The following is a 12,686-nucleotide window of genomic DNA, read 5'->3' on the forward strand; positions in this document are numbered from 1 at the left end:
TCCCTATGTACAACCTATCTCCTTGGTTGTGCATGAAACAAAAGTATATTTTGTTAAGTATGATGAATTCTGGACCACGACAACCTGATAACGACATATATGTTTATCTAAGTCCATTAATTGAAGATTTACAAGTTTTTTTGGATGAAGGCGTTGAAGTTGATGATGCATATTCTGAAGAGAAAAAAAAGTTTAAGATACGTGCAATGTTATTTGGCACAGTCAACGACTTTCTTGCTTATGGTAATTTGGCTGGATATAGTGTGAAAGGACATAAAGCGTGTCATATATGTGAATCTAATACTTCTTATCCCCAACTTGAGTTTGGAAATAATAGCGTTTACCTTGGGCATGGAAAATTTCTAAAACACGGTCATCTCTATCGTAGACTGTGGAAGGTTTTTAATGGAGGGCAAGAGTTTGATATGGCTCCTAAACTTTTAATTGGTGATGAAGTTTATCAACAAAAAGAACACATTAATATTTTTTTTGGAAAGAGAGAAAAATAAAAAGTGTCAATTAAGAAAAATATATGGAAAAGAGGTATGTGTTCTTTGATCTTCTATATTGGTCAAGTCTTGATGTTAGACATTGTCTAGATGTGATGCACGTGGAGAAAAATGTGTGTGATATTTTGATTGGAACACTTCTATACATTTCAGGAAAGACTAAATATAGTAATTGTTCTGGACCGGCCCAATACAATCAATTGGGCCATTCCCGCCTTCGGCCCAACACACTTCAGATCACGCGTGGCAGTCTCCATCCAAGCAGACCGGGCAAACTAGGCCAAGCAACCGACCACGACGGCCCCTCGTGCCCGGTAAACAATCAGTCCACGCGTCTCCTAAATATCCGCCATATAAAGAGGAGTATAATTCGTTCCAAGAACATCCTATAAATAGCCCTCTACGTACAAAGGGCAAGGTAATCTTTTTCTTACCACTAAAAACCCTATTACTTTGTTGTACCTTGTGGAATACATACTTACTTTGGCATCGAAGTCCCTTGCAGGTACAACAGCTTTTTTCCATATTTGTCATTCCGAACATCAAGTCTTCGTTGTTGCTGGCCATCTGATCTGCTTGGTAAGATCAGTGGCGCAGTCTCTGGGAAATCTAGCTCCCCCGTTCCTCTTTCTTGCACCTTCTTGATCCATTCTTGCATCCTGCAAGAACCCAGGAACCAAAGCTTTAACCAAATCATTACTCATGGTCGGAAATAACGAAGATCCCTCGTCATTAGACCCTACAATTCTTAAGAAAAACGACATCTCCGTCGTTCCTCCTTCCAGAAACACCGTCCCTCGAGACGGTGTCACAGCATGCCCTTCCCCTAAAGATCTCCAAGATGATCAATCTCATCGCTTCGAAGATACAAGCGGGAAGGACACCCACGAAGAAAGTCTGGGCAACCCTTTCCTCCCAAAAGGGCAGACTCCTCTGGACCAGACCATAAACGATGTTCTAGCTGCTCTTGCCCAGACCAATGCGCTCTTGCAATATCAAAGTAACCGAATCGGGGCCCTCGAACAGAAGCGCCATTCAAGAACTCCCCCAATCACAAAACTCGTTCTCAAAACGAAATGTTGACCAAGAAACGTCCGCGTTCCCCTTCTCCCAAGAAGAACGGGGATCCCTCTTCCAAGGAAGGATCAAGCGATCAACGTTCCCACCACCATTCACAGTCCCCTTGGCCCAGAAGGAAATCTAGATCACCCCCGGGCAAACACGACGATAACCGGAGGCGACGCAGGCGTAGCCAGAGCCGATCTTTTTCTCCCTCCCCCAGCGACGACGAAGAATAGCGCCATGGTCCTCTATCCCAGGCAATTTTAGAGGCTCCCCTGCCAATCGGTCTCAAAAAACCCCCTCCGTTAGGGACCTACGACGGGACCACGGATCCGGACGAGCATATTGAGAACATCGACGCCCTTCTCGACTACAGAGGAGTGCTCGGCGCCATTAAATGCCGTTTGTTCTCGACCACCCTGCGAAAAGGAGCCATGACTTGGTATAAAAGTTTGCCAGACGAGTCCATCATCTCATGGAGGGTGCTCGGAAAACTTTTTTCCAGACATTTCATGGCCTCACGAAGACACCCAAAGTCAGAAGCCTCCTTGGAAGCCATTATCCAAGGAAAGGACGAGTCTCTACGAGCGTACATAGAAAGATTCAATAAAGAAGCCGTACAGGTATCCACCACTGCCCATATGAAGAAGTTTTTGCTCGAGCGCGGCCTCCGACCACGTTCGAACTTTGCTAAAGCCGTCGGAATTGAAACTCTGGCAGCTCTTGACGAATTCTTCCTCAAAGCCCAAGCCTACATACAGTATGAGGAGAAAGAAGCCGCCCAAGCCGTCCGCAATTCCAGGCACGAAGAGAGCAGTAAAAATGCGCGCCAAGATGAGTCTCGCCAGGGAACTGACAAAAAGAAAGATGATAAAACTCGGGACCCCAAGGACTACAAAGACCCTGCGGGGAAATTCCGAGAGTACACCCCGCTGAACGCCTCAAGGGAGCGCATCTTGAAAGAATGCGCAAACGCCGAGTTTCAGATGGGCAAGGTTTGATTCCCTAAGAGCATGCCCGTCCGGCCAAACGTTGATAAATCGAAATTCTGCAGATTCCACAAAGGCCACGGGCACAACACCGAGAATTGCATCCATCTTAAGGATGCCATAGAGATATTAATCAGAGAGGGACATCTGAAATAGTATGCGAAGAAGCAAGAGGCCGCTAGAGAAGCTAAACCAGTCACCGAGGAAAAGCCGGCGGAAGATACGCCCGCCATGCAAGTGGGCATGAGCGTTACCAGGATGAAAGATTTTTACCTCCCTGACTGGGCCAACGCAGCAACCACCTGTTCCTCCCATAGCATGGGAGAGGTTCCCGTCCGCAATGGTTATATCAGGCGGGGGTTTCAGCAAACTGACAGTCGGATCCGTAAAACGTAAGTTCGACGAGCTAATCTCGGTCAACGCGAATGTAGCCTCGACTTTTGACCACGCCAAAGGCAGTCCCTCCTCAATATCTTTCTATAAAGAAGAGTTGCCCGGAGGAGCACCTAACGCGACCATCCCCCTCCTCATCCGAGCCCGGATGGCTAATTTTGACGTGTGACGCATATTGGTCGACCAGGGAAGTTCAGTGGACATCATGTACTCCCAATTATTCAAAACATTGCAACTGAACGACAGTCACCTTACACCATACGTAGGATCAGACTTACAAGGATTCAATGGCACAGTAACCAAGCCGTGGGGATTCGTGGAACTCATAGTTTCGATCGGGTCGGCAGAGACCACCAGGGCAGTGAAAGTCCAATTTCTGGTCATCGACTGCCCATCAATATACCAATGCATCCTCGGACACCCTACTCTGGCCGAAATAATCGCGGTTCCCTCAACCGTACACCTCAAGCTCAAATACTATACGACCAAAGGACAAGTAGCGACACTCAACGGCGACATCGAAGCAGCCAGGAGGTGTTTCGAAGCCTCCGCCAAGGGTCTGAGCGCGATAAAGACACCGGCCCAAGAGAAGACAGCGACCAGCATTACTTTATAAACCAGCAAATCTATGCCCCGCATCGACACTGTCGACCTCGACAGTCGTTTTCTGGGAGAACCCGAGCAGAGCATCAACTCAGACACATCAGAAGGGATCCTCCGGCCAATTCCGGACGCAGACTTTGAGCTCGTAGCCCTCGGAGAAGATCCGACCAGGGGAGTCAAGATCGGATCAGACCTGCCAGACCTGGCCAAAAGGCAACTCAAAGCTTGCTTCCGTGAGAACGCCGACCTATTCGCCTGGAGCACTGCAGAAATGCCCGGACTTGACCCAGAAGTGGCTTGCCATCACATGACCATCGACCCGACCTGCAAGGCCATCGCTCAGAGGAGAAGAAAACAATCACCGGAAAAAACGGCTGCGACCGAACTAGCTGTAAAAAACCTCCTAGAGGCCAAGTTTATATTCGAAGCCAAGTATACTACTTGGCTCTCCAATGTTGTACTTGTTAAAAAATCAAATGGAAAATGGCGCATGTGCACTGACTACACCAATCTTAATAGGGCTTGCCCAAAAGATGCTTATCCTCTCCCTAACATAGATAAACTAGTCGATAATTCCGCTGGTTTTAAATTACTTTCATTTATGGACGCATATTCCAGGTATAATCAAATACCCATGGCTAAAACTGATAAGAAATATACGGCCTTCATGACCGAATCGGGCAACTATTACTACAACGTAATACCCTTCGGTCTGAAGAACGCTGGTGCGACGTACCAGCGCATGATGAACAAAGTCTTTCAAGCAGAGATAGGTGATATGCTCGAAGTCTACATGGACGATATGATCGTCAAATCCCAACGGGAAACCGATCATGCCGCTCACCTTAAAAAGGTTTTCGAGCAAGCCCGAAAGTGTAAAATGGGATTCAATCCAGAAAAATGCACATTCGGCGTCCGCCCAGGAAAATTCCTCGACTTCTACTTAACAGAAAGAGGAATCGAAGCCAACTCGGATAAGTGCAGGGCCTTCTCAGACTTGCCCACTCCAAATTCGAAAAAGTCAATCCAAACTTTGAACGACATGCTCACGTCACTATCCAGATTCGTGGCCCAATCCGCGCAGCATGCCCTGCCACTATTCAAACTCCTCCGCAAAGAGACCATATTCGAATGGACGGAAGAGTGAGAACGCGCCCTCTCCCATCTCAAGCAGGCATTATCCAGCCCAACAGTTTTATCTAGACCGAAACCTGGAGAAATCTTATACCTCTATCTCGCCGTAGCCACCGAGGCCATTAGCGCGGCCTTGATACGAGAAACCTCGGAAGGCCAGAAACCCATTTAATTTACAAGTAAAGCACTCCAGGGCCCCGAGATCAGATATCAACAGATCGAAAAGGTCGGACTCGCGTTAATAACCGTAGCCCGAAAACTCAGACACTATTTCCTAGCACATACCATAGTCGTGCGAACTGAGCAACCCGTAAAACAATTGCTTGCACGCCCTGACATGGCGGGGAGAATGCTCCGGTGGTCGTTGGAACTTGCGGAGTTCGACATCAAATACGAGGGAAGAAAAGCCCTTAAAGCACAGGTCTTGGCAGATTTCGTAGCCGAAATGGCCTTCCCCGAAACAACAAACAACAACGCCCGAAGATGGACCTTATACGTGGACAGTGCTTCAAGCTCGACCGGCAGCGGAGCAGGGATCATTCTTGAAAATGGAGGAGGAACCCTCATAGAGGTATCCCTTTCACTATCATTCCCAACATCCAACAACCAAGCAGAGTATGAGGCCGTGTCAGCCGGGCTGCGCCTCGCAAACGACTTAGAAGCCGAAGACATTGAGGTCAAGAGTGAAGCCCTTGCCGAATACCTAGCCCTCGTAAAAGAAAGACTGGCCCGATTCAGGAGCGCCAAAGTAAAACACATCCCAAGGGAACACAACGCTCGTGAAGACGTCCTATCAAAACTAGCGAGCACAAGAAAGAAGGGAGGTAACAAATCCGTAATCCAGGAGATATTGCCAAAATCCACCACCGAGACCTCATCTTCCCTCTCACTCGTAAACGCAATTGGAGACGCGTCCTGCTGGATGACCCCCGTATACAATTACTTAACAAGTGACCTCTTGCCCGCCGATCCGAAAGAGGCCTCCACCATCCGAAGACGAGCTTGCTCATACGTCTTAGTCGAAAATCGCCTCTACCGGCGAGGATTTTCCATACCTCTCCTCAAATGTATAGACGAGGGCACAGTCCCCCACATACTCCGAGAGATACACGAAGGAATCAATTCCCAACATCTAGGAGGAAGATCACTTGCTCAGAAGGCTCTCCGAGCAGGCTACTATTGGCCGACGATGCAAGACAACGCCAAAGAATACGTTAAGAGATGCGACAAATGCCAGCGTTTCGGGGACATGCACCTCGTACCCCCCAACAAACTCAAATCCTTATCGTCTCCCTGGCCATTTGCGTGGTGGGTGTAACGCCCGTATAATTTTAATATTAATTTAATTTTATTATTGAATTAATAATTAGAATTATTAAAGAAATTGTGGAAATAATGAATAAATGAGGTTTTGGCTTTTGGGCCATATGTGGAAATAGAGGAAGAAGGGGGGGTAATTCTGAAAAACCTTTTTCTAATTTTATTATTTCATAAACATTGGAATTGGGAAAAAGAAAGAGCGTGAAAGAAAGAAGTCTGAAGAACGAAGAACGTGAAGGAGAACGATAGAGGGAGAGACCAAGAATCCAGAATTATCTAAGGTAAGGGGGGACTTGTCTGATTATCATCTATTATCGGGTTAGGGGTTGGTAATGCTGAATAGATGTAGAATTCGGATCAATTGAGTCATATGATAGGTTTAGGGATTGTGTCAATTGTATGATATTTGACCCCTGTGTTTGAATCTATGATGTATGTGTTGTTATAATCTCAATTGATGTATATTTGGTGCATTACGAGACGTAATTTGTGTTGTTTATGCATTCTAATTCTCCATGTTCGCACTGGTATGTGTTGGGGTGTTTGGGATACATGGAATGCTGTTTTTCTGCAGATTGGGGTTTTTAGAATCGCGGTTCGCGCCGCGTACATGGGGGAGGCGCCGCGAACCTGAAGGCAGAAGGTCAGGAAGTCTTGTTGTGTTCAGTACGCGCCGCGAACAGGTGACCGCGCCGCGAAGGCGTTGTTCCGATTCGTTCCGCGCCGCGAACATGTGGCCGCGCCGCGAAGGCGTTGTTTCGATTCGTTCCGCGCCGCGAATGTGTGATGGCGCCGCGTGCTGTTGATGTTTTGTGATATTTTAAGAAAGTTCAAAGAGGCATAACTTTCTAACCGTTGGTTCATTTGATGCGCCGTTTTCGGCTAAATGAACCTTAATAAACGATCTATGTGATGATGATTTGACTGGTTTTAGAATGATGATAATATATGTTGCTATTTCTTGATGATGATGATGATTGTAGCAAATATGTGCATGTTTTCGACAGGATGATGATAGAATTGTGGTTGAATGATGTTAATATATATGAGCATACTTGAATGATGATGATTATTGAGGATGATAATGATAATGATATAAGTATGTTATATATGTTGCATTCATTCATGTGCATTGTTGATACTGTATCCATAAGGGAAGTGTTGGATCAGTGAAGGGCATGATTTCCCATTGTGTGGAATCTGTGCTGGCAGGGCCGTATCTGGATGATGATAGATCGGTCATGGGTTATTCCCATTGGATGACGTTGGTACCACATGCATAGTGTCAGTTCATTCATATGCATGATTTATGACATGATTGGAGGTATTCCAGTGTTGTAAATGCTGATGATGCGTTGGTTGTTATTTGTTTTGTTTTGATTGTCTGTTTATGAAACAATTGGGTGAATGATGCAACTGTGATGTGTTATTGCTTTATAACCTTATAACATTTGTTAATTATGACGAGACTCACCCTTACGTGTTGTCATTTTCAGACTGAGGATAGCAGCTGTTCGACTCGGTGAGGATTAGCTCATGAGTCAGTGTTTTTAGTTAGCGTCAGGTGTCATGCTCTGGTAGTTGTAACACTGGGAACGTTTGTTTGTAGTTTTGATTGTAACTCTATATTTATCTGTTTTGGTTGAAGTCTGACACATTCAGTAATAATGTAGACTTGATGTGGTATTTTTCCGCTGCGTAGAACATGGTTTGGATAATGAGTTATGATTTTCAGGTGTTCCAATGATGCATGACTTATGTGACGTGTATTTTTGTTATTTATGAATTGTGATACCTCTCTACATGTTACTCTGATTTTAATAATTTGTTTAATTGCCGCGGGTTATTTAGAGGGGTGTTACAATAGTGGTATCCGAGCATAGTCGGTCATTGTGACCAGAGTCTTAGTGTCAGTGTCAGTTTTCCTGTGTATACGACTAATACGAGTTATTGGTCGATGCTTTGTTCTGACTGGATTGTTGCATTTAAGCAGAACAAATGGCTGGAAGAGGAGGAAGAAACGATGATGCTCTTGCTGAGGCTCTGGGCATGATTGCTGGTGTGCTTGGAGGAGGGACTGTAGGAGCAGGGATTGGTGCTGATAGGCAACTGGGGAATTTTCAGAGGAACAATCCTCCATTGTTCAAAGGCACGCACGATCCTGAGGGTGCTCAGAAATGGCTCAAAGAGATCGAGAGGATTTTTCGAGTCATAGATTGTGCTGAGAATCTCGAGGTGAGGTTTGGTACCCACATGTTGTCTGAGGAGGCGGATGACTGGTGGTTGACAACAAAAGCTGAACTGGATGCCGGCGGTACAGCGGTTACTTGGGCTATATTCAAAAGGGAGTTTCTGAGGAGGTATTTTCCTGAGGATGTCAGGGGCAGAAAAGAAGTGGAATTTTTGGAGTTGGTTCAAGGTAACATGACTGTACCAGAGTATGCTGCCAAGTTTGTGGAACTGGCAAAGTACTATGTGCACTACAACAACGACGAAGCCAGTGAATTCTCGAAATGTGTCAAGTTTGAGAATGGCCTTCGTGATGAGATCAAACAGGGTATCAGGTACCAGAGGATCCGGAGATTTGTTGATCTGGTGGATTGTAGCAGGATTTTTGAGGAAGATAGCGTCAAGCTGAAGTCATCTCACTCTCGCGAGTTGGTTGACAGAAAAGGGAAGAAGCCTATGGACAGAGGTAAACCATATGGTAGAGGTAAACCTGTTGATTGGAAGAAACCCAGTGGGGGAGATTCCAGTGCTCGTATCAGATGCTACAATTGTGGTGAGTTGGGACATCGTAGGAATGAGTGTAAGCTGAACCAGAAGAAGTGCTTCAAGTGTGAGGAAGTGGGTCATGTCGCGGCTGATTGTAAGAAGAGGGTTGTGACTTGTTACAACTGTGGTGAAGAGGGTCACATCAGTCCTAATTGTCCTAAGCCAAAGAAGAACCAATCGGGAGGAAAAGTTTTTGCTTTGACTGGGTCAGAGACTACTCCAGAGGACAGATTGATTAAAGGTATGTGTTTCATTCATGGCACACCTTTAGTTGCGATTATTGATACTGGAGCAACTCATTCTTTTATTTCTTTGGACTGTGCTACGAGGTTAAATCTTGAGATATCTGACATAAATGGAAGTATGATTATTGACACTCCTGCGTCGGGTTCAGTAACTACTTCGTCTGCATGCTTGAATTGTCCGATTGATATTTTTGGTAGAGAATTCGGAATGGACTTAGTGTGCCTTCCGTTGAAAGAACTTGATGTAATCTTGGGAATGAACTGGTTGGAGTTCAACCGTGTTCATATCAACTGTTTTGAGAAGACGGTAATTTTTCCTGAAGAGGGTTGTGCTGATAATCTGGAAATGACAGCTAGGCAGGTGAATGAGGCTATCGGAGATGGTGCAACAGTATTTATGTTGTTCGCAATGATGAATGTGAAAGAAAAGGTGGCTAGTAGCGAATTACCTGTGGTGTGTGAATTTCCAGAAGTTTTTCCTGAAGATGTAAATGAATTACCACCGGAAAGAGAAGTGGAGTTTTCTATTGATTTGATTCCGGGAACCAGTCCAGTGTCGATGGCACCGTACCGTATGTCGCCGTCTGAGCTAGCCGAACTGAAGAAGCAGTTAGAAGAATTGCTGGAGAAGAAATTTATTCGTCCTAGTGTTTCTCCGTGGGGTGCGCCTGTGTTACTAGTAAAGAAGAAAGAGGGTTCGATGAGGCTGTGCGTAGATTACAGACAATTGAACAAGGTTACTATCAAGAATCGGTATCCATTGCCGAGGATTGATGATTTGATGGATCAGTTGGTTGGAGCGCGGGTATTTAGTAAAATTGATTTGAGGTCTGGGTATCACCAGATACGTGTGAAAGATGATGACATTCAGAAGACTGCTTTTAGAACAAGGTATGGACATTATGAGTATTCTGTAATGCCGTTTGGAGTTACTAATGCACCTGGTGTTTTTATGGAGTATATGAACAGAATATTTCATCCTTATCTCGACAAGTTTGTGGTGGTATTTATCGACGATATCCTGATATATTCTAAGAATGAGGAAGAACATGCCGAACACCTCAGAACTGTGTTAGAACTGTTGAAGGAGAAGCAACTTTTTGCCAAACTGTCGAAGTGTGAATTCTGGTTAGAAGAAGTTAGTTTTCTTGGACATGTGATTTCTAAGAATGGTATTGCTGTTGATCCTACAAAAATAGAAGCCGTGTCTCAGTGGGAAGCTCCGAAGTCAGTATCAGAGATTCGTAGTTTTCTTGGCCTTGCAGGTTATTACAGGAAGTTTATTGAAGGATTTGCAAAGTTAGCATTGCCGTTAACTAAACTGACCAGGAAGGGACAAGCCTTTATTTGGGATGCAAAGTGTGAAGAAGGATTCCAAGAGCTCAAGAGGAGATTGACTAGTGCTCCTATCTTGATTTTGCCAAGTCCGACAGAATTATTTGTGGTTTATTGTGACGCATCACTAATGGGTTTAGGTGGTGTGTTAATGCAAAATCAGCAAGTAGTTGCTTATGCGTCGAGACAACTTAAAGTACATGAGAGGAATTATCCGACTCATGATTTGGAGTTGGCAGCTGTAGTGTTCGTTTTGAAGTTGTGGCGACACTATTTGTATGGTTCGAGATTTGAGGTATTCAGTGATCATAAGAGCCTGAAGTATCTCTTTGACCAGAAAGAGTTGAATATGAGGCAGAGAAGATGGTTAGAATTCCTGAAAGATTATGATTTTGGTTTGAATTACCATCCGGGTAAGGCAAACGTTGTTGCTGATGCATTGAGTAGGAAAACCTTGCATATGTCTATGCTAATGGTGAAGGAATTGGATTTGATTGAACAATTCAGAGACTTGAGTTTGGTATGTGAAGGTACTCCTACTAGTGTCAAATTGGGTATGTTGAAGTTGACTAGTGGCATTCTTGAAGAGATCAGAGAGGGTCAGAAAGATGATGTTGAGTTAATAGATAAGTTGACTTTGATTAATCAAGGCAAGGGTGGTGAATTTAGAATTGATGAAAATGGTATACTGAGGTTTGGTGATCGAGTGTGTATCCCTGATATTGTTGAACTCCGGAAACGTATTTTAGAAGAAGGACACCGTAGTGGGTTGAGTATTCATCCTGGTGCTACCAAGATGTATCATGATTTGAAAAAGTTGTTTTGGTGGCCGAGAATGAAGAAAGAAATTGCCGAGTTTGTGTACTCTTGTTTAATTTGCCAGAAGTCAAAGATTGAGCATCAGAAACCGTCTGGGTTTATGCAACCGATGTTTATCCCTGAGTGGAAGTGGGATAGCATATCAATGGATTTTGTGTCGGGTTTGCCGAGGACTGGCAAGAATTGTGAAGCTATCTGGGTCGTGGTAGACAGGTTGACGAAATCTGCACATTTTATACCGGCGAGGATGGATTATCCGATAGAGAAGCTAGCTCAGTTGTATGTCGAGAAGATAGTTAGTCTTCATGGTATTCCTTCAAGTATCGTGTCAGACAGAGATCCGAGGTTTACGTCTAAGTTCTGGGAAGGTTTGCAGAAGGCTTTAGGTACTAAACTGAGGTTGAGTTCTGCTTATCATCCGCAGACGGATGGACAGACGGAGAGGACAATACAGTCGTTAGAAGATTTGTTACGTGCTTGTGTGCTGGAAAAAGGAGGTACTTGGGATAGCTATCTGCCTCTGATCGAGTTTACTTACAACAATAGTTATCATTCGAGTATTGGTATGGCTCCGTTTGAGGCTTTGTATGGTAGGAGATGTAGGACGCCGTTGTGTTGGTATGAATCTGGTGAGAGTGCTGTGATTGGGCCAGAAATTGTACAACAGACTACGGAGAAGATTAAGATGATTCAGGAGAAGATGAGAGCTTCTCAGAGTCGTCAGAAGAGTTACTATGATAAAAGAAGGAAGACACTTGAGTTTCAAGAGGGAGATCATGTGTTTATGAGAGTTACTCCTATGACAGGAATTGGTCGGGCATTGAAGTCAAGGAAGTTGACTCCGCGTTTTATTGGACCGTTCCAAATTTCTGAAAAGGTGGGAGAATTGGCATATCGTGTCGCTTTGCCGCCGATGCTTGCAAACTTGCACGACGTGTTTCATGTGTCTCAATTGAGGAAGTACATTTCAGATCCGTCCCATGTGATCCAAGTAGACGATGTACAGGTAAAAGACAACTTAACGGTTGAAACATTGCCTGTGAGGATTGAAGATAGAAGACTGAAGCAATTGCGTGGCAAGGAAATAGCTTTAGTCAGAGTAGCTTGGGGAGGACCAGCTGAAGGGAATGTTACCTGGGAGCTAGAGAGCCAGATGAAAGATTCCTATCCGGAGCTCTTTGCTTGAGGTATGTTTTCGAGGACGAAAACTCTTTTAGTGGGGGAGAGTTGTAACGCCCGTATAATTTTAATATTAATTTAATTTTATTATTGAATTAATAATTAGAATTATTAAAGAAATTGTGGAAATAATGAATAAATGAGGTTTTGGCTTTTGGGCCATATGTGGAAATAGAGGAAGAAGGGGGGGTAATTCTGAAAAACCTTTTTCTAATTTTATTATTTCATAAACATTGGAATTGGGAAAAAGAAAGAGCGTGAAAGAAAGAAGTCTGAAGAACGAAGAACGTGAAGGAGAACGATAGAGGGAGAGACCAAGAATC

At 44.5% G+C, this 12,686-nt stretch overlaps 1 protein-coding gene across 1 annotated transcript; it reads left to right on the forward strand.

Moving 5' to 3' along the window:
* The first annotated feature begins 2,005 nt into the window (after nt 1-2,005).
* LOC131640010 (uncharacterized) lies at nt 2,006-2,572 on the forward strand. Its single transcript, XM_058910428.1, has one exon. It carries the CDS (start codon nt 2,006-2,008, stop codon nt 2,570-2,572), a length of 567 nt encoding a protein of 188 aa, XP_058766411.1.
* The last annotated feature ends 10,114 nt before the right edge of the window (nt 2,573-12,686 follow it).

This window comes from Vicia villosa, unplaced genomic scaffold, assembly GCF_029867415.1.
Source record: "Vicia villosa cultivar HV-30 ecotype Madison, WI unplaced genomic scaffold, Vvil1.0 ctg.002892F_1_1, whole genome shotgun sequence".
Lineage (NCBI taxonomy): Eukaryota > Viridiplantae > Streptophyta > Magnoliopsida > Fabales > Fabaceae > Vicia > Vicia villosa.

What these genes read in the sequence shown, in the direction of transcription:
- LOC131640010 (XM_058910428.1), top strand. Translation starts at nt 2,006, where the DNA reads ATGACTTGGTATAAAAGTTTGCCAGACGAGTCCATCATCTCATGGAGG.